The sequence below is a fragment of the Chiloscyllium punctatum genome, chromosome 23 (assembly GCF_047496795.1).
Source record: "Chiloscyllium punctatum isolate Juve2018m chromosome 23, sChiPun1.3, whole genome shotgun sequence".
In the NCBI taxonomy this organism is placed as follows: domain Eukaryota; kingdom Metazoa; phylum Chordata; class Chondrichthyes; order Orectolobiformes; family Hemiscylliidae; genus Chiloscyllium; species Chiloscyllium punctatum.
In genome coordinates, this window is record NC_092761.1 from 91,265,068 (window position 1) to 91,291,381 (window position 26,314).

At 40.7% G+C, this 26,314-nt stretch overlaps 1 protein-coding gene across 2 annotated transcripts in view; it reads left to right on the plus strand.

Moving 5' to 3' along the window:
• The first annotated feature begins 1,562 nt into the window (after positions 1 to 1,562).
• cbl (Cbl proto-oncogene, E3 ubiquitin protein ligase) overlaps positions 1,563 to 26,314 on the plus strand; it is a 228,816-nt gene continuing 204,064 nt past the window's right edge. For both annotated transcript variants that reach the window (XM_072593489.1, XM_072593490.1), the window contains exon 1: positions 1,563 to 1,926. In XM_072593489.1, coding sequence (XP_072449590.1) covers positions 1,771 to 1,926 — 156 coding nt within the window. In that variant the 5' untranslated portion in view covers positions 1,563 to 1,770. The remainder of the gene's footprint in view (positions 1,927 to 26,314) is intronic.

Here is a 26,314-nt window from a genome sequence, read left to right on the forward strand (position 1 = left end):
TAGCTAGATCCAGGATAGAGTGTTTGAAAGTAGGATGAAATTGGATAAACCAGTACAAAGAGAATGGAATGTGCAGTCTTTCTGTTTCTATAGGGGGCACCAACTACTTTGAGAAGAACAGGCGAGAAGTCCAAATACATGAGGAAGTAGTGATTAACTGACACATGCAATGGGACCATTCTCAGAACATAGATACTCTATTATATCATTCTTGGTCGATACAGATGCCTTGGAATAATCCATATGTTTGGAGAATTTGTTTTTAAAAAAAATCTTTGAATTTGCGTATTCAGTTAGTTGAATGTTGAAAAGATTTGATGTTGAAATTTTGGTCAGAGCTCTACAGTTTTTTTCTCACAGCAAGCTCTGAGCTAGGTGGAGATAGCAGCAATGGGCACACTTGTTCTGGATCCAGTTTTGTCTTCAGTATTTGTGTCTAATAGCAATCTTCTGCATGGGAGAGAAATTGGTGACCTTGTACTTTCAATGAGACGATCAAAGAGATTAATTAAATAACAACCAGGACTGTCTGACACCAGGATGCTGCAGTTGTTAACAAAAACTGGAAGGCGAAAAGCTGAAGCAGTGGAGCACCACTTCCGGCAGAAAAGATAAATTATCGTGTGATATGTTTACATAAACAGTTTCCATTATAAGTGAGAACATAAGATTTTGTCAGGAATTCACTAAAAGCTCTTCGGATATCTTTTTATTCATTGGAAATGACACTTATTGGTTTAATGAAATTTATTCAACAATAAGAATAAGGCTTATATTTAACCAATGCTTTTAATTAAGGTTATCGTTGTTAAATAAACACACTGTGCTGGAGAACCAATGAGGTGGACAAATTGAGTTAAGATTCGAATCAATAAAAAAAACTAGGAGAAAGTGAGGACTGTCGGTCAGAGTCGAGAGTATGGTGCTGGAAAAGCACAGCAGGTCAGGCAGCATCTGAGGAGCCGGAAAATCGACGTTTCGGCCATAAACCCTCATCAGAAATGTTGATTCTCCTACTCCGCAGATGCTGCCTGACCTGCTGTGCTTTTCCAGCACCACACACTCAATAAAAATCTGCAGATGCTGGAGGTCTGAAACATGCAAAAACAAAAAATGCTCGGGAAGAAACGTCAGCGGAGAGAAAACAGAATTAACGTTTCCAGCCTAACGACCCTTCTTCAGAATGTTAATTCTTTATCTCCACAGACGCTGCCAGACCTGCTGGATTTCTCCAGCAATTTCTGTTTTTCTTTAAGATATAGATTAGCCTGGTCCTAATCGAATTTCTTGTGAAATAATAAGCAGAAAATATTGGAATCGTCCGATTGGCCACGTGACATTTGCCGAAAGAAAGACAAGAGGAAAATTGTTTCACACCATCAATCCCGGATCAGCCAAAACCAGCGCTGGTCTCACCAGTATCAAAGATGGCGCCCTGCCAAGCGGAGCAGCTCGGGGGCCAGGCTGACTTTGTGCGCGTGCGTAGCGGGCGGGCCTCCACTTGTCTCTGCGCAGCCCACCTCCCGGGGCTGGGGTTGAACTCTGACCCCGGCAGTCGCGGGCCGAGGGCGGGGTCAGCGGAAAGGCGAGAGAGGGAAGAAAAAAAACCGGAGGCGAGTTTCGCGGCGACACTGGGTTTAAAGACTAAAACGATGTGAGTGGAGAGTCTGCTGAGGTAAAGTCGCCCTCGAATCCCCTGACGGGACCGTCTGTTGTCAGGAAGTGTAGCCCGGAGGCAGGTTTTTATTCGGAAGGCTCTGCTGGTTGTCGATGGCGGCGGCGGCGGCCCGGGGCAGTAACCTGAGGAAAGCGGGAGGCTTCATCGGGCTGGTGAAGGATGCCTTCCAACCTCACCCTCACCAACACCAGCCGGCAGGAATCGTGGACAAGAGGGCGGTGGAGAAATGTTGGAAGCTCATGGACAAGGTACGGGGCAAGCCGTCCCTGGGGGGGGGGATAGTCTCTGGATCCGGCCGAAACCCAGTGGATCGGGGGCAGTCGGACATTGCCCATCGCAGGGCAGTGTGTGAGGCTGGAGCTGAGGGACAGTCTCTCTCTCTCTCCCTCTCCCCTCGCTCAGATCCATGCCCCAAAGTCATTGTCTTCTCGGGGAGAACTCTGACAGGATCCCTCCCTCCCTCATAAATAAACTGCATCTGCTTATACTCCCAATTAATGTTCACCCAGTGGACAGTATTTCCCGGAGGTGACATTGTCACTGGTGGTGATTATTGGGACAGGCGAGAGAAGACCCGTAGAAAGAAGGAAACTGATGGACAAACTGTAGGTTACATTGCAGTGACGTTCCTCTTATCGTTTTCCTGCATTCTGCAGGTTGAGTGTTTCTGCACGCAGTTTACAGTTGACACAGATGTATTAATGTCACAACAAATCGAGACCAATATTTGAAGGAGGTCCGAAGTCATTAAAAATGAATACCACTGTGAAACGGAGATAATAGCATTAGGATTAATTTAGGATTGATCTATTACTTGTGCTAATATGCTAAATCTTTGCCTGCAAAGTTTGCTAAACAAACATTAGCGCTGCACTGTTTCTCAATTGCATCCATGTTACTACAAACAAAATGCTAGAGAAAAATGGGAGAAAAATTGCAAAAAAAAAGAACTGACCCCTCTTTACAGATAGGAGAAAGTGAGGACTACAGGTACAGGAGATCAAAGTGGAAGGTGTGTTGCTGGGAAAGCGCAGCAGGTCAGGCAGCATCCGGGGAGCAGGAGAATCAACGTTTCAGACACTTCATCAGGAATGAGGCCTGTGGGCCAGGGTAGAGGGGAGAGGGCTGGGGGTAAAGCAGCAGAGAGTGCGATAGGTGGATGAAGGTGATAGGTCGGAGAGGAGGATGCAGCGGAAAGAAGGGAGGCAAGATGGACAGGCCAAGAGGGCTTATGCCTGAAACGTTGATTCTTTTGCTTCTCAGATGCTGCCTGACCAGCTTTGCTTTTCTAGCACCACACTCTCAACCCTCTTTACAGATGGCTGTCTGACTTGCTGAGGGTTTCTTGCATTTTTAGTTTTGATTTCTAATATTTTTATCCTTGCAGTGCACTCACTCTATATTTATAAATGTCAAAAATCACACAACACCAGGTTATAGTCCAAAAGGTTTAATTGGACACACTAGCTTTCGGAGCGACGCTCCTTCAGCAGGTGATAGTGGAGGGCTAGATCGTAACACAGAATTTCTAGCAAAAATTAGCAGTGTGATGTAACTGAAATTATACATTGAAAAATTGATTGTCTGTTAAGCCTTTCATCTGTTAGAATACAATGATAGTTTCACTTCTTTCATGTGTAAATCACAAAACCTTTTTTTAAGTTGCATTCTCGGGTTAGCTGTTAACAATGGTGATAGCTAGACAATATGTTGAAGGTGTTAGCCCCCTGTGTTCTCTGTCTATGACCTGATGGTTAGATTGATTCTAATCTAAAAAGTGAGATAACAGAGTTTTACATAAATTCATGCAGTTTTTGAGCTCAGAGTTCTACCTGAATGTATGCAGTTTTTGAGCAAAGTGCAATGTAACTCTAAGTACAAATTCACCACACAAAATATATGTGTGCATGTGGGTCTATGTCTGTCTGGGGTGGGGGTTGTGAGTGTGAGAAAGTGTGTAGTGAGTGCAGAGTGTCTTAAGTCTATGAGGGGGTGCATGTGAGTGTGGGAGTGTGTCTGTCTATAAGGGTGTGTGTGCGCGTCTGTGTGTACCTGTGTGTGTGTGTGTGTGTGTAGTGCAATGGTGATCACCTGTAATGTGACATGAACCCAAGGTCCCGGTTGAGGCCCTCCCTATGGGTACAGAACTTAGCTATCAGCCTCTGCTCGGCCACTTTCCTCTGCTGCCTGTCCCAAAGTCCACCTTGGAGGATGGTCACCCGAAGGTCCGAGGCTGAATGTCCTGGACCACTGAAGTGTTCCCCAACTGGGAGGGAACCCTCCTGTCTATTGATTGTTGTGCGGTGCCCATTCATCCGTTGTCGTAGCCTTTGCTCGGTTTCCCCAATGTACCATGCCTCCGGGCATCCTTGCCTGCAACGTATAAGATAGACAACGTTGGCTGAGTCACATAAGTACCTGCCATGTACAAGGTGGGAGGTGTTCCCACGCGTAATAGTGGTAACTATGTCCACAACCTATGCTATAAATGTCATCATTCTGCGTTGGTAGATTAGTTCCAAAGACCAAAGTGTCATTGCAGTATGCATTCCAACTGCCTTTATTAAAAATCCACTATTGTTTAAGCACTTAAATAATTGTTAGACTTCTGTTTTGCTCAGAACTGTGGATATCTGTATGATGCAATATGGTTTTAAACTAGTGTTGGAGATATCCACATTTGGTATGCCTAGCTACCAAGTCTCATTAAGTTGCAGTGAGGTCATATTTATTGTCAAACAGTTTGTATATCTTGATTTGTTTGAAAGTAAGTATAATGTCTGTGTCGTGCTTAACAGTCTTACTTTTTGTGTATAGATGCAGCTACTGTGTGGTAAGATGGAGGAAGAGTAAATGTTATTTATGGATATTATTTAGTCCAGTTACCTCACTACTTAGGCATTTAATATTTCACTAACAGTTTCTAGACATGTCTGGAGCAACTTTAGGTTTTGTCTTGTGGAGGGCTTTGTTAACCTTTTATAAACTGCTCCATAATGCACACAGCTTAAAATGCCAGGAATTAAAATTTAGTAACTTACAAAAGCAGAAGTTATTGAAAAGATTGACCATGGTAGTTGATCTCAGTATTTGGTTTGCACCCCAATCTATCTATAGTTGATTCAGCCTTGAGACTCAGCTGTAACTGAGAGAAAACTATCAAACTTGAAGACTTCATTAGTACCAAATGAACTATATGATTTTAATTTAATCAATTGAACATCTAAAACTTTGCTAAATTCTCAGAGAATGGTGGAAATAATGGCATGTAAAAGTTTCCCTTTTGCAAACAAAATATAAACATTAAAAAAACTCTTTTTGATATTGTATAATTTGATAGAGAATGGCTCATTTATTATCAGGTGTGATGCTGAGCCACATCGATCAGCAAGATTATGTTCAAGCCTTAGTATACTGAATTTGTAAATTTCAGCCCAAGCAGTAGTTAGGGCATTGTAATCAACCTTTCTGGCCCGCAGAGAGGGAGTCAAATCAGTCTGCTGTGATAAGTATACACGAATTCATGTTGGAAAATGTGTTTGCGTTGACATCTAGGAAGAATAGAACTGGACTATAGTGCAGTGTTTTACCTCATTGAATAAACTGCCGATAATAGTTCTGTAAGGTCATACATAATATTTTTATGAGTGATGTATTGAAGATAAGGGATCAAATTTGAGAAGATGTGGTAAATCAAACAATAAAGTAAAGGCCAAAGTGAGAGAGAAGTATTAATACAGCAAATGATAAACCCTGTGGCAAGGAGTTGAGAGTCTGAAACTTAATCAACAAACCGATCAGATCAGAATTTACAAAAGAGAGAAAAAGAATAAAACTAAAAGACTTTGTATCTGAATGTACATGGTATTCTAAACAAATAGACAAACTTAGAGCACAAATAGAAATGAATAAGTAAAATTTAGTAGGTATTATGGAGCCATTGCTGCAGGATGACATGGATTGGGACTTGAATCTTGAAGGACACATGATATTTAAGAATGGCAGCAAGATAAAGAGATGGAGGACTGCCTGTGTTAGGTCACTCTTTTATGCCAAAAATCATAATTAACTAAGTTCAAGACACCAAGATGTGGAAGCAGTTTGGGTAGAAATTTGTCATGTTGTAGGCAAGAAGTCACTTGTTGGAGGTGGCTCCAGACAGTAATCACCGGTGGGTTGAGCATAAAGTAAGAATTAATGAGGTGATTAATTCCAAGGGGAAAGGCATGGTGAGATCATGGGAGATTTTAACTGCATGAGCAATTCATATGTTTTTGGGATAGTTTCTTAGGACAGCATTTTTTGAACTGACCAGAGAGCAGGCTGTACTGGAGTAAAACAAAGAACGGAGGAAGCTGGAAATCTGAAAGAATAACAGAAATCGCTGGAGAATCTCAGCAAGCCTGGCAGCATTCAGAAGGGTCACTTGATTTGAAACATTGGCTCTGTTTTCTCTCAATGGATGCTACTAGGTCACTCCTGATGAGTTTCTCCAGCAGTTTCTCAGTTTGTAGCATGCTGTACTACATCTGGTATTGTGCCAATAAGATAGAATTGATAACCTCACAGTGAAGGCGTTCTTCAGTAGCAGTGACCATATTATGGCTGAATTTTACTTTTAGTTTGAGGGAGAGCAAGAATATTTAAAAAAAGAACAATTGTGAGGGCACAAAGACAGAGCTAGGTAAAATGAATTGGCAAATTGGGTCAGTAGAGATGCAGTTGCACATATTTAAGGGGATACTTCAGAATATACTGAACAGATAACATTCTAACAAGTGAGAAAAATTCCAAGGTATGGACTCACCATTTATGCTTAATTAGAAATGTTGACGATAATATCAAACTAAAAGTAAAAACAGGTGGTAGAATAGAAGATGTACAGATATCAGATTAATTAAACATGTATTTTGCATAAATCTTCACTGTAGGGGATATAAATAATATTCTAGAAACAATGGGAAATCAGGAAATGGAAAAGAGGGAGGAACTTGGCAAAAAAAACAGTAACCAGAGAAATGGTAATGAGTAAATTGTCGAAGCTGTCAGCTGATTTATGCCAGGTTCTTGATGAACTTCATCCTTGAGGTTTAAAACAAGTGGCTAGTTAGATTGTTGATGCTTGGTTTTCATTTTCTAAAATCCCCCTGATTCTGGGACAGTCCTATAAGATTGGAAGATAGCAAATATGAATCCTTTATTCAAAAAGAGAGGGACACAAAAACAGGAAACTACATGACACAGGTTAAGTGTTAGAAGCTATTTTTAAAGACATTCCAGTAGGCATTTGGATTGGTAGTTTAAGGTAATTGTGGAGAGCTAACTTGGTTTTGTGAAAAGGAAATCCAGAAGGAAATCATGTTTGACCAGTTCCTCAGACTTTGAGCTGTTTTGGATAATTGGAAACTGGTAGATTTACTGCACTTAGATTTTCAGAATGCTCTTGATAAAGTGACGTGTCAAAGGTTATAGTGGAAAATAAAAGCTTATGGTATAGGGGTAGCATACTGGCATATGCAGAAGATTAGGAGAAATTGAAGTCTACGGATTCTGGAGGTCAGAGTCAAAAAGTGTGGTGCTGGAAAAGCACAGCTGAGGCAGCATTTGAGGAGCAGGAGAGTCAACGTTTCGAGCATGAACTCTTTATCAGAAATGTTGGTGGGGGGTACCAAGGGGGCTGAGAGATAAATGGGAGTGGGGGGGGGGGGTGTTGGCAGCAAGGTAACTAGGAATGCAATAGGTAGACGAAGATGGGGGGCATTAGAGTCAGTTCCAAAACGATTTATCAGACTAATTGCTGAAATTAGATTAGATTAGATTACTTACAGTGTGGAAACAGGCCCTTTGGCCCAACAAGTCCACACCGCCCTGCCGAAGCGCAACCCACCCATACCCCTACATCTACCCCTTACCTAACACTACGGGCAATTTAGCATGGCCAATTCACCTGATCTGCACATCTTTGGACTGTATGAGAGGGTTGTTGTGGTTCTGTTCACCGAGCTGGGAATTTGTGTTGCAGACGTTTTGTCCCCTGTCTAAGGTGGCATTCTCAGTGCTTGGGAGCCTCCTGTGAAGTACTTCTGTGATATTTCCTCCAGCATTTATAGTGGTGTCACAAAAATGCTGGAGGAAACATCACAGCAGCGCTTCACAGGAGGCTCCCAAGCACTGAGGATGTCACCTAGACAGGGGACGAAACGTCTGCAACACAAATTCCCAGCTCGGCGAACAGAACCACAACAATGAGCACTCGAGCCACAAATCTTCTCACAAACTTTGAATGAGAGTGTTGTCTTATGGGGAAAAATTGGACAGGTTTGGCTTATATCTGCAGGAGTTTAAAGTAAAGGGTGACTTGATTAAAACATAAGATCCTGAGGGCTCTTGACAAGGTAGATGTGGAGAGAATGTTTACTCTTGTGGAGGAATCTAACTAGGAGTGACTGTCACTCAGTAGGATTGAGTTATGAGGTTACAATCTAATCAGGAATGATCTCTTGAATGACAAAGCAGACTGAAGGCTCAATAGTTTACTCCCCCTCACTGGGAAAAGGCAGATATTAAAAGAAAAACATGAATCTTTCACAACTTCTGGCTGATCCATAGAGCTTTACAGATAATTAGGTCCTTATTTTGAGATGTAATCACTATGATAATAAGGGAAACACAGTAGCTAATCTGTGTACAGCAAGGTTCTAATAGAGTATAATGTTGACCAGATGATCTATTTTTCAGATTTTTAAAGGATAAATATTGTCCAGGGTAAGCATCATAGAATCCTTTATATAAATGTACGAAGGGGGCCATTTGAGTCTCTGTTGGATCTTTTGAAGAGCAGTCTATTTTGTTCCACAAGATGAGAAAGTGAATCCCAATATCCCTGCAGTTTTTTCTCCTCCAAGTATTTTTATAATTGTCCTTTGAAGATTAATACTGAATTCTGGATTAGTGGTGCTGGAAGAGCACAGCAGTTCAGGCAGCATCCAAGGAGCTTTCAGGATGCTGCCTGAACTGCTGTGCTCTTCCAGCACCACTAATCCAGAATCTGGTTTCCAGCATCTGCAGTCATTGTTTTTACCTCGTTGATTAATACTGAATACCTGTTACTCTTGTTAAGTTGCCATTCCAAACCCTAGCCACCTGTATTAAAAAGTTATGTTGGCTCTTTTGCCAGTGACCCTAAATCTGTGCCTCTGATTCCTGACCAGATTGAAAATTGGAATCAGTAAAGAAGGATCAATTGTCTGAGAATCACAGAATTGAATGCAGCAGAGGAAGAGACCATTTAGCACATTGTGCTCTGCTTTAGTGCCTTTTTCCCATATTTCTGCACATTGTTTATATCCAAATAATCATTAAATGGCCTCTTGGATGCCTCAGTTGAACCTACCTCCACGAAATTGCCAGGCAAGGCCCTAAACCATTCTATCACGCCTCTATTTAATCTTTTGCTGGTTTTAACTGCTCAAAGGAGAATATTCCAGCTTTTTCAATCTTGATTGCAATCCCAAAAGTACACACGAAGTGGGAGTGGACTGTATAGTGCGTTGAATTTACTCCACAATTAAACATGATCATGGCTGATCTTTGATCTCAACTTCACTTTGCCACCCACTCACTGTATCCTTTGATTTCCTGAGAGACCAAAAATATGTCTATATCAGCTTTAAATCTATTTAATGTCAAAGCATCTACAACCTTCTGAGATATAGAAATACAAAAATTCATAACTGAGTAAAAAAGCCCTACTCACTGACCTGCATTCCCTGAAGCATTCTAGAAGATCTCTTCTGTGCACTTTTTAATTGTACTCAGTATTCACAATTGACTATAATTGTACACAGTACTCTTGCTAGGGCAAAGTTTGTACTTTATATAGCATAACCTATGGACTTTTGTATTTTATGGCTCTATTTATAAAGCTTAGTATTCTGCCCACTTTATTGACCTGTTTTGCAGCCTTCAAAGATTTGTGCACCAGCATCTCAAGTCTATTCTTCTACTCATTAAAGATTGTACAGATTTTGCATGTATTGTCTCCTCATTCTTCCCACAAAAATATCATCCCTCACTATTCCGTGTTGAAATACATTGACAGGTTTCTCTGTATGTATTCTTTGGAAGTTATAGAATCATAGAATCCCTGCAGTACTTAGAGAGGCCATTTGACCTATCGAGTTTGTAATGACCCTGCAAAGAGCATCCCACCCAGACCAGTCTCCACTCTATCCCTGTAACCCCACACTTACTATGGCTAATCTATCTAGCCTGCCCATTCCTGGATACTATGGGGCAATTTAGCATAGCCAATCTAGGTAATCTACACAACTTTGGACTTTAGTAGGAAGCCAGAACACTTGGTAGAAGCCAAGCAGACACTGGGAGAATGTGTAAAGTCCGCACAATCACCAGAAGCTGGAATTGAACCTGGGTCCCTGGGACGGTGAGGCAGCAGTGTTAAACACTGAGTAAATGTGATGCCCTATTAAGTTGATTAATCTATTCCTGTCTATTCCAGACTTTGTCATCTGCAAATTTGAAATGTACTTTGTATTCTTTTTATACTTTAAATTTAATTCTATATAATATATCAGTGAACTTCGTACTGAACTTTGGGAACTTTTCCAGTGTGAAAAACATCCTTTGTCCTTGTACTTAAGGAGGATTAAAAGCTTGTTGTCAGAGCCACTACAAGTCTAACTCTTATTTTAAAGGTGTCTATATCTGATCCTTGGATTCCTTTTGATATTTGTTGCAAACCTGTTCCTGTAAGTCTATTTCACCCATTTTTAATCTAATATACTTCTTTAGATTCAGCTGATTTTTCTCTTGATTATTAAACTGAAATCTATGAGAATTCTTCTGCCATGTAAACATGCTGTACATATAACACATGGACAAGTTGTCAATGTTTATGCTCTACTAAACATTCTTCTGTCCTCCTTATTCCTATTACTTTTCCCTTCATTTATTTATGTGATTTCTCCTTAAATTCATCTTTAAAGTTGTGGTGCAGGGTTTTTTACATTCACCCCACAAGACAGAGAAAGTCTCGCTTTGATGTCTGATTCAAAAGTTAATATCCTGGGCAGTCCAGTGCTCCCTAATATCTTCAGTGGCTGCCTGTCAATTTAAGGATGATGTCTATTCAGGATCCCAAACCTCTGCGATTGGTCTGATGAAGACTCACCAGACTCAAAACGATAACTCTTCTTTCTCCCTGCCAGACATGCTTAGTTTCTCCAGCAATTGCTGTTTTTGTTTCTGCCATTGGTCTTTGTGTGACTCAACAAGCCGAATTGGATCTGCAGACCTTTGATATAACATTCCACAAGATAGGAATCCAGAGCACTAGATTTGCTAATTTATCTTCCATGCTCTGTTGTATTATGAAGACATTGTGATTTAAAGAGAGATGCAGTTAGATTGACAAGTTGTGACCATTCTGAATGAATGGTGGCTAGCTCACAATGCACCAGGAGAGTTGGCCATTGTTCTGAGCTCACATCTCTGGATTGGGACTTGCATTGGCAACTCCTTACTCTGGTGAGTGCGTCACAGTGACCAATAGCCATGTGGCTGAAAATGACTGATGATTGATTTATTAACAATTGCTTATCATTTTAGTATCTAAAACTTGCTAATTCATCCGTATCGAAGATGTCAATGATGCTGGCAACAAGAAATTTTAGCTTAAATGTGGCAGAATTTTGTAGTTATTAATCAATCAGTTAGCTGCATTTTTCTCTTGTTTAACCTGTGCATGTATAAGATATCCATCTTACAATGCTAGTTCTTAGATGAGACGTTTTCTACAAAACACTGTCAGAATAGCTAACAGATCATAGGACAATAATAATTGAATCAGGTAGGACAAAAGAAGCTTTTTGATTCGTCGAGTCTGCACTGACAAAAAAATTAAGTATATGTATGTCTCGCTTTCCAGCAATTAGTCCATAGCGTTGAATGCTTTGATACTTGTAAGTGTTCATCTAAGTGCATTTTAAAAGCTGAGAGGTTTCCTGCTTCAACTAAACTCCCAGGCGGTGCATTCCAGATTCACTCCACCCTTTAGGTGAAAACAAAATCCTTGAATCCCATCTCATACTGCTGCCTTTCAGTTGAAAAGTATGCCTCTTGTTGTTGATCCTGCAACTAAGGGGCGCAGCTGCTTCTTATGCATCCTGTCATTGCCCCTTGTAATTTTATACGTTTCAATAATGTCCCATCTCTGCTGTAAAGAAAACAACCTGAGCTTGTCCAGTCTCTCTTCATAGCTGAACTGCAGTATCCAAGGCAATTTCCTGATGAATTTCTTCTGCATCCCCTCCAGTGTAATTACAACCTTCCGATAACCTGAGGAAGTTTCAGTAATAGAATGGTGTAATGAACTTGATGTATTGAAGTTACACTCATGTATGTTGATTTAAAAAAAAAACTTGTTTTATTTCTTCTGAATTTTATTTAGCATCCTTTTTTGAATAAGATAACCCTAAAGTAAAATTAAAAACAGTTACCTTTATATCAATATTTTGGGGTTATCAATGATCAGAAACTGAGCTGGATTAGCCATATAAATACAGTGGCTACAAGAACAGGTCAGAGGCTAGGAATCCTGTTGTGAATAGCTCACTACCGCTTTGAGTGCTGCTTCAACACGATGCAGGAAGCTTGATACCATCCAGGATGAAGCTATATAATTGATTGGCACCACATTCACAAACCTCCATCACGAGCGCACAGTGGCAGCAATGTGTACCATCTATAAGATACACTGCGGAAGTTCACCAAAGATCCTCAGATATCATCTTCCAAATCCACTACTTGCATCTAGAAGGACAAGGGCAGTAGATACATGGAACCTCCACCTGCAAGTTCCCCTCCAAGCTACTCACCATCCTGAGTTGGACATATCGTGCCCTTCCTTCAGTGTCATTGGGTTTCTTGAATTTCCTCTCTAGCAGTTTTGTGGGTGTACATACAGTATATGGACTTCAGTATAAGACAACAGTTCAGCACCAGGGCAAATAGGGGTGAGCAATAAGTGCTGGCCCCATTATTGATGCCAACATCCAACAAGTGAATTAAAAAAAATAATGTTGGTGGTTGCCTGGCAGGATGATATTACCGTGAAGCTATAAGTGTAACTTTGTATTCCAGAATATTTAATAACCCATATATGTTTTGTCCCAGTTGTAATTTAAATGCAGTTGTTACACGCTGGACATTTTGTAGCAGAGTACTGTAAATGGAATTATGATCTGCTCAGATGTATGGATACAGCAACGTTTAGGAAAGAATTGGATTTATTAAATTTCTCATCCTGCATCACTCCATGACTTGCCCCATCCTATCTCTGTAAATTCATCGATCCTTAAGCTCTCCAAGAACTTTGCACTTTCCACTTTCCAATTTTGACCTCTTCAACTTCCCTGATCTAATTTGAGCCACTATTGGTGGTCATACCTTCAGCCTCTTGAGACTTAAGATCATATTTCTCTCCTGAATCTCTCTGTTTAAGATGCTTCTCAAAGCCTGCATGTATGACCAAGCTTTTATTTGCTTACACTAACATTGTCTCCTTATATGACTGAGTGTCAGTGTTCGACATTTTATTATGTTAAAGCTGCTGCATAAATGCAAGTTAATGTATTTTTTGCTTCTATCTAATTGTTTGACTTAGAAATTGATCTATGTTTGCATTCCATATAGTGGTCAGACTGTGATATTTACTGCAGTCTGAAGTGAACAGGAGATGTTGTGGACAGCCCACATAGCACTGGCTTGAAACTGTGGTCGGGAAGAGTTATTAATCATGTGACATAGTATCCCACTCAATCATGTATAAAAGAACCTAGTTTTCAGTTCATGGGAGTCATGGGCCTGTTCATGGAAATTGGTTTTCTGCTATGCACGAGTAAATTGTGTTGGCAGGAAGTTCAATAAGCAAGTTAGATACTATTCTTAACTTCTAGGTTTTGGGCTCTTCTAATTTGAGTTAATTAAAGTTGGGAATTTGTCTTTAACATATTTTCAATCCTCTGTACAATTGTGTGCGTACATGCATATGGCCTGCAATTTTATATTTGACTGTTATTGACCCGAGAGGATAATTTTTATTATCTTGTAACATGCATGAGAAATATTTAGCTCAAACTGTTCTGAATCTGAATCTGAAATCACAAATGTGTACCCAGTGGTTGACTCTTAAATACCCTCTGAAATCTTGGAACTCATTCCCTATCAGCACTGTGGGTATACAGTCCCAAAGACTGCTGTGGTTCATGTAGGTAACTTACCAGCTCCTTCTTGAGCAAGTCAGGATAGGCAATAAATGTTGGTCCAGCCTGTGATGTCCGCATAGCATGACTGAGTTTTTAAAAAATGTACCACTTGCTGAGCTGCTAAGGATAGAAAGTAATTGCAAATTCACAAAGAACAACTTCACAAATAATCATGGGCTATAAAAATACACATTTAAAATTAAATTCACTTACAGTCATACCATGAATTAAATGTTACAGTTGCAGTTATGATCACAAACATATTTTTAGGAAACTGACTAACTGTAATATGGTTGTTACTTTCAAACATATAGGTTGTTTGATCAGTCTTGCTTGTGAGGATGTTTGGTATTATATTGTTCACAATGAACTGTCCTATTTATAATAGATTTCTGTATGTGGCACTTAACACATCAAAGTCTCATAGTTCTTTGTACAGTTAGTACATACGGCTTATATTTTGTATTGTACCTTGTTCTTTATGTACTTAATTTTGCTTTAAGAAGGATAGAAGTTGAATTCATTTACTATCTCTTAATACTCTTTTATCACAGTGTGTCACAGCCTATAAATTATTACTATTTAGTTAATGTCATATCTGTAATGTTACAAATAATTTGCAGTTAATATTCTCAAAGCAAACAAGTGAATGCTTTAAACAATAAAACTGCTTTTGGTTGTAAGAGCAGTGATGTACTACTCACTGACTCATGCGTGGGACCTTTGTGTCTACTTGAGCAGGTACACAGGAGGTTTTGTTTAGCGTTTTACTGAATGATAGCAACTTCAGCATTGAAACAAGATATTAAAGGCCAATTACATTCAGCCTGTTATGCTCTTTTCTTTTAAAAGCTGGAACTTCTAAGCTATGATTGACCTCAAAGTTACTGGCATTGGATTCACTATTGCCCTTTTACCGACTTAAAAAGAAATGCCTGTTTATTGGTATGGGCATTACTGGCTAAATCAGTATTTATTGACACCTCTAATTACCCTGATTATAATTTGTCACCTTTAACCCCTGATGTATGTGGGGTATAAGTACACCCACAATGATGTTAGGGAGGGTGTTCCAGGATTTTTGACTAAGCAACAGTGTTGGAATGCTGATTATAGTTCCAAGCTAAAATGGTGTGTGGCTTGGAGAGAAACTCCTGAAAGATGATGTTTCCATTCATTTTCTGTTCTTGTCCTTCTTGGTGATAGAAATCGCTGAACGATATATTTCGTAGATGAAGAACCCCATATAAATACCACAAAGATAATAGTGCAGTATAGGTGCATTTCGTGCATCCACCATGACCCAAATGTTTCTCTCTTCTATTTACTATTTGGTCTGTCGATACTCCACATCATTTGTTTGATCTCTCTGATTATGAATTCTGTGTCTGTATGCTTCTCCTCACTTCACCTGATGAAGGGGCAGTGTTTTGAAAGCTTGTGATTTCAAGCAAACCTGTTGGACTATAACCTGCTGTCGTGTGACTTCTGACCTTGTCCAGCCCAGTCCAATACCAGCACCTCCACATGAAACATTAAGCAATCTTTGGGTCATTAATCAGCTCAAGAAAGTACAGGACCACTGAAATTCTAAGCAATTGCTAGTGAAGCCCAGGAGATGCACCAAATTGACATAGGAAAGAAACATGTCAAAGATTCTCAGCACATCTACTGCTATCAGACAGGAGAAGTCTGCAGCCTGTTGATCCTGACCTTGCAAAGGCAGTTCTTAAACTTTGCCATATAACTATCTTAAATGGAAGAGAGAAACATCCACGGAAGGGTCCATTCTGGTGAGCTAGGACATCTATGGATGTTAACATGTCCTTGATTCTCTGAAAAGCATCTTCTTGATGCAGGATCCAACATTACTGCATTGAAGTTATCTCCATGGTTGTGTGGTAATTACCAAGTGAAGCAAAGTTTTCGCCAGCTGGTGTACCATTGCTAAACGTTTTGGAGGTCACGAACTAACTTTGGTGTCTGAAACTTCTTAATGGTTTTGTGTTCTATCATTGACAAATTGGACAGTTGTACCCTCATCAGTCACCTTTGTCACCATTTCAAAAAACTCAATCAAGTTAGCAAGGCATGACCTGCTCCACACAAAGCCCTAATTAGACTATTCTTTTCCAAATGTATGTAAATCCTATCCTTAAGAATTCTCTCCAATAGCTTCCCAACACCGATGTGAGAATCCCTGATCTGTAGTTTCCTGGATTATGCGGTTTTTGAGAAGACTTTTAGCTTAGGTTGAGGTTCAAGTCATAAGTTTGCTCACTGAGCTGGTAGGTTTCTTCTCAGATATTTTGTCACCATGCTAGGTAATGTCATCAGTGAGCCTCCGGTGAAGCGCTGGTCTTCTGTCCCGCTTTCTATTTACGTGTTTTGGTCTGTTGAGGTGGGTGATATCATTTCTGGTTCTTTTTCTCAGAGTAAATGGGGTCCAAATCGATGTGTTTATTGATGGCATTCTGGTTTGAATGTCAGGCCTCTAGGCATTCCTGTGTGTGACTGTTTAACTTGTCCTTGGATGGATGTGTTGTCCCAGTCCCAGACCAAGATATATAAATAGAAAATGGACCAGAACACCAGTGCTTCAACAGAGGCTCACTGATGATACTACCTAGCATGGTGACGAAACGTCTGAGAACAAACCTACCAGCTCAGCAAGCAAACTTACAACTTTTTCTGGATTATCCCTAAATGATGGAAATGTGTGGGCATAGACTTTTTATTTCTGATGTCTTACATTATTGCCTTGAATTATTTCTTAAAAAATAAGTTAAGATGTTGCATAGCATGCCGATGAACATGGTTATCCAATCCTGCAAAATATGTATCCCTGACCAATCTTTGACACAATGCTGACTAATAGTGAGACATTCCTGATCCCCTTCTGCTCCTGTTATATTTGATTGAGTTGGTTGGAACTGAGAGCACCTCTGCCTCAATTTCAGCATATTGTATTTCTCTGTCTTATTAAGCCCATGATGCAGTGATGGGCTTATGATATTTATCTCATTGCTCCTGGGAGAACACTGCTAAGCCTGTAGCCGTAGCATCTACAGCTACTCTGATGGTTGGAAGGGTACACTTCTAGGATGTGGTGTTCTAGGATGTCTCTGGATGTTAACATGTCTTTGATTTTCTGAAAGCATCTTCTTGATGCAGGATCCAACATTACTGCATCTCTTTAAGTTATCTCAGTGGTTATGTGGTAACTGCCAAGTGAAGTAAAGTTTTTGCCAACTGGTGTATCATTGCTAAAAAGTTTTGGAGGTCATAGGACTTTGGTCTGGGAAGCTCCTTAATTGTTTTAGTCTTCTGCCATTGACAAAGTGGACAATGAGTCTCGAGTGAAGTTATTTTTTAAGAATTCATGGTTAAGAGTGAACTCTTCAATTGCTTTAGGACTGTATGCTCTCTATAAACATGCTCTTTGACCTCTTTTCCTTATTAATATATCATCAATGCAGCATTTGACACCTTGAAGATATTATAAAATTTGAAATTGGTTTGTTGAAATATTATTGGGCTGAGATGATTCCAAATGTTAATCTGTTGAAGTCCTTAAATGGAATTTGAATATGATAAACAATCTTGATTTTTTTATCTAGTGGCACCCCCAGAATCCAGTATTTGTGCTGAGTTTTGTGAAAACTCTGGGTTTGGATAATTAGGATATGGTGGCTATCTCTCACTGCAGAATTGTATAAGGCCAGTAACCATGCCTGAGCTCTGTTTGATTGGCTTTGTTACCTGGAAAATGATGCTGATTTTGGTTATCTCAAATTCATTAATTCAAAGGACACTGAATCTTCTGGATGTATAGTGACATGATTCTTATTCCTCAGTGTGATGTTATACTCAGAATTGAACTTCCTTAGCCCATTAAATAATTTAGGGTATTCCAGTTCAAAGAGCTGGCTAATTAACCTTTTGGCCTTTTGAAAGCAAGACACGCACTCTTACTCAAATGAGAATTCTTGATTGTGAAGCATGGATAAGTTTTGACTGTTTGGCATCCCTAATGTTGGAGAGTTGCTTTAATCTTTTAAATTTAAGTGCTATACCGTCTGGACCAAGTATTTGCATTTTTGGCTGCAGACCTTTTTTTTTGCAACCATGATTCATTGTCTGATAATATAGTGATGCTTGCCTAAGTGTCTGGCTTAAAGTTCATTAGGTGGCCAATAGCATAAATATCCTCTTGCCAAAAAAACTAGGTCTTGATTTATTTGCTTGCAGGAACACTTGTTTTGGGCTTTCTTCCACTGTAGATAGTTCCATCTCATTTAACCTTTTCATCTGGGTAGCTGTTTGATTTCTTGCTTTTCTGTGACTGTTTACTAATTTCTTCTCACTTTCTGAAAGTGACCTATTGTGTGTCAAATAAAGTGTATAACTGGACTGTTATCTGCCTCTCTGAGGGATCTTTGCTTCACAACACTGACAAGGACTTGTGGTGTCTGGTGCCTGTATTGGGTGTTGGCTTCTGACATGTTGTGTATGTTGTTGGATCTCTTTAAAAATTAAATGGATTCTCCTGATCTCCGAAGCTAGGTTTGACTTTCCCCTTTTAAATTGCTGTGTGCTGCTTCTGGACTTCTGCTTCGGACATTTTCTGAATGGCTTTTTCTAGAGTACAATCATCTTTTGATGAATAAAACTAATAAATCTGACAAATGTACCATCATAATAGATCTGACAGATTTATCAGGAATTCCAACAACAATCTTGACTCTTATGAATTCTGACTTTAAACAACCGGAGTTGCATTTCCCATGAATGTGTAAATCTCATAACCAGGGAAATCCATAGATGATTTAGTTTATTGGATTCTTCCCTTCAATCTTTCACTGAATCATTTTTGATCCGAGGTTAAAGTAATTGCTAAAGGCTTTCAATACTACATCAAAAGTATCTGTTATTTATTTTAGACTGTAAAATGTAGGAGGAGTAGGTGGCCATTTGGCCTGTTAAGTCTGCTTTGCCATTCAGTAAGATCATGGCTGACCAGATAATCCTCAATTTCCATTTCCTGCTTTTCCCCATAATACTTGATTCCCTTACTGGATTAAAAATTTATATGTTGCAGCCTTAAATATAATTAAAGACCAATGGTCATCAGCTCTCTGAGTTATAGAATTTCACAAATTTGCTAGACTCGTGGGAGAAGAAATTCCTCCTCATCTTTGGGCACCCCTTACCCTAAGCAGTCTGGTCCTAAGCTCCGACAAGGGATGCAACCTCTTTCATCTACTCTATCAAGCACCCTTCTAAGAACTCTTTATGTTTCAATAATCTTTCCTCTCATCTTTCTAAAGTCAACGGGCACCGCCTTTTCAATCTCTGCTCATAACATAATTCCTCCATACATGGGATCAACCCAGTGAACTTGCTTTGGACTGTCTCCAGTGCTAATGTGTCTCTCTTTCGATAAGAAGGCCCAAAACTGTTCATTCTAGGTGTGGTTTGACTAATGCCTTGTACAGTTTCAGCAAGACTTCATTTTTATACTTCATTATTTTTATGAAATAAAGGCTAACATTCCATTTGACATCACTGAGAATTTGTATAGGGTATAAGCAGGTAGGGAAAGAGTTAAGTTCTGAGTTTTATGAATCAAGGGGTTCAGCTGAGCATGACTCAGATCAGATAAGAACTTACAATTAACAATGGGGTGCTGAAGGCAAGGGTAATGGGTTAACAAGGTGGAAAAGTAGTCATTATGTAGAGCCATTTAACAATATTGGAAGCATTCGGTATGCAAGGTCAGCTAACAAGGGGAAAAGTATCCCATTGTATGAGACCAGTTAACAAGGTTAAGAACATTCATTGTATAACAGTAAAGGACTTGGTCTCTGCTATTGGTACTCTTTGATTGTAACAGTCACCCAATTAATATGTATGTTGCCTTATCTGGATGCTCCTCCCTGTAAAATGACTATATAGTTCATTGGGAAATGAACTGCTGTTCCAGAGAAGACTGTGAACTCATGTCTCTGTGCACGTGGGCAATCGTTCTCTCTCTCTGAAGAGCCCAGAATAAATGACAAAGGAGGCAAAACTATACTGTGTCTCTGAGCGTTTTGCTTTGATTGAAGGAACGGAATGACATATGAGCTGCGGAACCTGTATGCTAGATTTTTGTGATTTATGCAAAAGGACCCCCATAACTCTGTGCTGTAGCTTTCTGCAGTCTTTGTCTATTTAAGTAATATTCATCTCCTCTATTTTTCTTTCCAAAGTGCATATTAGCATATTTTCCCACGTTACATTTCATCTAACAAGTTTTGCCTAATCTCTTTCAAACTGAACACTAAATTCTACTATGTTATCAGATCATTAAATATTGCCTGATCCTTTGTTGGACCTACAACATATTGTTCTAGGAAACTATCCCAAATACAAATTATGCATCCTTTCTTGTGCCATCTCTGCTAATTTGATTTTTTCCAATCTACATGAATATTCAAATTGCTCATTAATTTAGTGCCTGATTTATTCTCAGGCCAATAGTGTAGCCTTGTTAGGGAGCCTACTTCCACCAGTGCCAGCTTCCCCTTGTTATTTCTTACCTTCATCTTTTACGTTCTAACCAGGCAACATCCTGGTATGACCAAAAAAGAGAGTTTGGATACACTTGTTTTCGATAAGGGGCTGAGGGATGACCCGATAGAAGTAAGTAAAATTATGAGAATGGAGGTTGGGTAGTCAGAGTCTTTTTCCCAGTGTGGAAATATCACATACTAGGGGGTATATATTTTAGGTGAGTGGAGGAAAGTTTAAAGGAGATATGCAAAGAAAATTGTTTACACTTGAGGGTGGCAGGTGCTTGGAATGCGCTGCCAGGGGAGATGGTAGAAACAGACACGATAGCAGTGTTTAAGAGGAATTTGGACAGACACATGAACAGGTAGGGAATTTAGGGATACGGACCATCTACAGGCAGATGAGAATTAATATAGAATGGCATCATGGTTGACATGGACTTGGCGGTGGACCTGTTCCTGTGCTAAAAATGTGTTGCTGAAAAAGCGCAGCAGGTCAGGCAGCATCCAAGGAGCAGGAAAATCGATGTTTCGGGCATGAGCCCTTCTTCAGGAATGAGGAAAGTGTGTCCAGCAGGCTAAGATAAAAGGTAGGGAGGAGGGACTTGGGGGAGGGGCGTTGGAAATGCGAGAGGTGGAAGGAGATCAAGGGGAGGGTGATAGGCCGGAGTGCGGGTGGGGGAGGAGAGGTCAGGAAGGAGATTGCAGGTTAGGAAGGCGGTGCTAAATAAGCACTACCGCTGTTAGGCGGTAGTGTGGGGGTTAAATTTAAAAAAAAAGAAAAAATATAGGAAGGAGGTGCTGAGTTCGAGGGATTTGACTGAGACAAGGTGGGGGGAGGGAAAATGAGGAAACTGGAGAAATCTGAGTTCATCCCTTGTGGGTTGGAGGGTTCCTAGCCAGAAGATGAGGCGCTCTTCCTCCAACCGTCGTGTTGCCATGGTCTGGCGATGGAGGAGTCCAAGGACCTGCATGTCCTTGGTGGAGTGGGAGGGGGAGTTGAAGTGTTGTGTCACGGGGTGGTTGGGTTGGTTGGTCCGGCTGTCCCAGAGGTGTTCTCTGAAACGTTCCGCAAGTAGGCGGCCTGTCTCTCCAATATAGAGGAGGCCACATCGGGTGCAGCGGATGCAATAGATGATGTGTGTGGAGGTGCAGGTGAACTTGTGGCAGATATGGAAGGATCCGTTGGGGCCTTGGAGGGAAGTAAGGGGGGAGGTGTGGGCGCAAGTTTTGCATTTCTTGCGGTTGCAGGGGAAGGTGCCAGGAGTGGAGGTTAGGTTGGTGGGGGGTGTAGACCTGACAACCGAATCAACACGGACATTTACTATAAACCGACCGACTCCCACAGCTACCTGTAAAAACCCCATCCCATATTCCCAATTCCTTCGTCTCTGCCGCATCTGCTCCCAGGAGGACCAGTTCCAATACCGTACAACCCAGATGGCCTCCTCCTTCAAGGACCGCAATTTCCCCCCCAGACGTGATCAACGATGCCCTCCACCGCATCTCCTCCACTTCCCGCTCCTCCGCCCTTGAGCCTCGCCCCTCCAACCGCCACCCGGACAGAACCCCACTGGTCCTCACCAACCACCCCACCAACCTCCATATACAGCGTATCATCTGCCGTCATTTCTGCCACCTCCAAATGGACCCCACCACCAGGGATATATTTCCCTTCCCTCCCCTGTCAGCGTTCCGAACTTCCACATCCGCCACAAATTCACCTGCACCTCCACACACATCATTTATTGCATCCGCTGCACCCGATGTGGCCTCCTCCTATATTGGGGAGACAGGCCGCCTACTTGCGGAACGTTTCAGAGAACACCTCTGGGACACCCGGACCAACCAACCCAACCACCCCGTGGCTCAACACTTCAATTCCCCCTCCCACTCCACCAAGGACATGCAGGTCCTTAGACTCCTCCATTGCCAGACCATAGCAACACGACGGTTGGAGGAAGAGGGCCTCATCTTCTGCCTGGGAACCCTCCAACCACAAGGGATGAACTCAGATTTCTCCAGTTTCCTCATTTCCCCTCCCCCCACCTTGTCTCAGTCAAATCCCTCGAATTCAGCACCGCCTTCCTAACCTGCAATCTTCTTCCTGACCTCTCCGCTCCCACCCCCACTTCGGCCTATCACCCTCACCTTGACCTCCTTCCACCTATCGCATTTCCAACGCCCCTCCCCCAAGTCCCTCCTCCCTACTTTTTATCTTAGCCTGCTGGATACACTTTCCTCATTCCTGAAGAAGGGCTCATGCCCGAAACGTTGATTCTCATGCTCCTTGGATGCTGCGCTTTTCCAGCAATACATTTTCAGCTCTGATCTCCAGCATCCGCAGTCCTCACTTTCTCCTGTTCCTGTGCTATACTATTCTGTTTTCTGATGAATGGCTTATGCCTGAAACATTGATTCTCCTACTTCTCAGGTGCTGTCTGACCTGATGTGCTTTTCCAGGACCATTCTCTTGACTCTGATCGCCAGCATCTGCAGTCCTCACTTTCTCCTATACCGATCTGTGTTCTGATTGGATTCTACATCATCTGGTCCGAGATCTTAATGAACTATATAGTCATTTTACAGGGAGGAGCATCCAGATAAGGCAACATACACATTAATTGGGTGGCTGTTTCAATCAGCGAGTGTCAATAGTAGAGATTAAGCTTTCTACAGTTTTACAATGAATGTTCTTAACCTTGTTAACTGGATTCATATAATGGATACTTTCCCCTTGTTAACTGTCCTTACATATTGAATGCTTCCAATATTGTTAAATGGCTCTACATAATAACTGCTTTTCCACCTTGGTAACCCATTACCCTTACCTCCAGCATCTCTTTATTAACTGCAATTTCTTATCTGATCTGAGTCAGGCTCAGCTGAACCCCTTGTTTTATAAAACTCAGAACTTAACTCTTTCCCTACCTGCTTATACCCTATACACATTCTCACTATCTCACTTGCCTTTCCTTCCTACTTGTCCTTTTGAAAATTCCAATGTTCCCTGAATATTTAATTCTTAGCTTTGATCTCCTTCTAACCATTCTAACCATTCCTTCTAACCATGACAAGGTCATGCTTGTTAATCTCTTTGTGCTGTTATTCCATTTATTTTGTTCTCATTACTATGTGCTTTTAAGTAAAGTGGTGTTAATTTGGTAATTTTAACATTTTTTTCCTCCACTGACCCTATTAGCTGCTTTTTGAAATGTTTCCTGTCCCAATCTGGGTTTTATTACCCAAGTAGCTGCCTTGCAATGCCACCATACTCTTTCACTTTATTAGCCGACATAACGTCTCTTTCCCCAATTAGATTAAAGTTCTGACTACAGCCCAAGTTATTTGATTCACCAAAGCATTGGTCCCAGCACAATTCAAGTGAACTCCATCCCATCAGAGCAGCTCCCGTCTACTCCAATTGCACTGTGTTGACTACTTTACGTATGTTCATAACAGGAGAAAGTGAGGACTGCAGATGCTGGAGATCAGAGCTGAAAATGTGTTGCTGGAAAAGCGCAGCAGGTCAGGCGGCATCCAAGGAACAGGAGAATCGATGTTTCGGGCATAAGCCCTTCTTCCTGAAGAAGGGCTTATGCCCGAAACATCGATTCTCCTGTTCCTTGAATGCTGCCTGACCTGCTGCGCTTTTCCAGCAACACATTTTCAGATATGTTCATAACACAGAATCACTCAGTGAGGATTCAGTTTCAGCTGGTCTTTAATTAAGCTGTTCTCTGGGGCAGCCCTTTGGGGCAAAAAAACCTCCCATTTAAGCTAGCAACCACAGAATTTAAACTGCTCATTTCGGAAATAGGGAGGTGGGGCTGAGTCTGAGTGGGATGTTCTTCGGTGAGTTGGTGCAGTTTCATTGGGCCGAATGGCTTTTTTTCCACGCTGTAATGTCAACTGCAAACTACAAACTAAATTAGGTTTACTTTAGACTTCCTTAGCCCCAACATGTGCACGCTCTCAGTCCTGTCAGTCTTCTACCCCTTTTGTGGTCTTTTACCTCTTGGCAAGCTACAATATTATCAGCTTTATTCCTCGTTTTATGTTATGATTTCAGCTGATGTTCCTACTAGATAAGTCAGATCCCAGAATGAAATTTGGCCTGAGATCATATTTTGCTTTTCTAATTTAATGTGATAGTCTTTTACTGAATTCTAAGCACGCAAGTCTTCAGATTTGATTTTAACAATAAGACAGTTTATTACATAAATAAAAATGAAGCAAAACAAGCTATCTACAAAGACACAATTTAAAAGACATCAAAGCAATAGCAAAACAAAATTTCATCTACTCCCCAATATATCAAATTAGTTACTCAAAAATTCAGAGAAATTCCTTTCCTATCAAATCTGCAAGTTTTACTTAATTGCTTCTTTTCTGGTGCTGTGAGGCCTTCAATTACTCAACAGAGCTTCTGTTTTTAAATGTAATTTGAAAATATTTTGAAAGAATCCTTTTCTCCAAATTGTTTAATTCTATATTCAGTTCGGCCTGTCTCTAAAACTAAATCTTCTAGGCAAAATTATTTATGATGGTGGCTTGCCAGTTTGATTATAGATTTTCCTTGTTTAGAAGGCTTTTATTCTATACAGATATTGCTACTTTTTCCTATGCTGCTGCACTGCAAGGTTTGACTCTGATTAGTGGCTTAAAATGTAGGCTTGCTGCTTGTTGTGGCTGAAGCAGGGGCTTGCCAATACTTGTCTGCAGCTGAACCAGATGAATCTTGCTATCGCAGTCTCAATAATGATACCTAATTCCATAATGGCTTTACTGAATGAATCCTGCTGCCTGCGACTTCAGTAATTGTGCCAACTTTAATCATGGTTTTGCTAAATGACTACTAGTGTTTATGGCTTTAGTTAATGAATCTGGCTGCGTTAATGACGTTTTTCCTGGATGATTTCTCCATTCTGTAGTTTAAATACTTTCCACCTTTAACATAGTCTTAATTAAGTATCTCCTGTCTTTCTATGGTCTTAGTAAAGCCTCCTAACTTTTTTTCCAGTAGACCAGAGCTGCCGAGGATTATAATTTGTCCCATTGTTGCTTTAATTCTGGTTGTGACATCGCTGGTTTCCAACTGTGGTTCAAATTTCTTTATGGCCCATAATTTACTTCCTTTAGATGTGCCTCTTGGTGCCCACCCACTTTGGTGGCAAAACCTGATCTGACGTAATAGGATATTTCCCAGTTTTTGGCTTTCTCAACCTTTTATTATTGCACTGTTTTTCCAAAGCTTTTCCTTGCCCACCATGGATTTTAACTTTACTCACTGAACTGTCAATGTCCGTTTGTTCTATTTCTGAACCTCAACTCATGACTGTTCAAACTAGCCACTGCTAAGTGATGCAGTCTGTCTACTTTAGAGTAACAAATGATTCTTTCCCAGGTAGTTTTCAACTCCTCTTGCAATGCATCTCCTAGCAGGTCTGAAATCCTTTTACCATTGACAGTGGATTTTTCCTTTATGAATCTTAATAGGGTTCCTCCTGTTAGCTCCTGAAATATTCAGTTTTTCCCCTACTGCTGACTGACTGACTGCGTGCAGGAACGCAATGGCTTTGCTTAAAACAGATGACTTAAAGCTGAATTTGAACCTGCTGAGAAATCTTTAAACCTCCACCACTGCCAGCATATTGTATGAGTCAGTTAAGTGAAATCCGCACTACTGTTCATGATTTTGTATGAGCAGTCAGTTCAAATCCATGGTACTACCTGCCATGTTGTTTTTGCAGTTAAACTGATTCTGCACCTGACCATGATAGCAGGTTTGC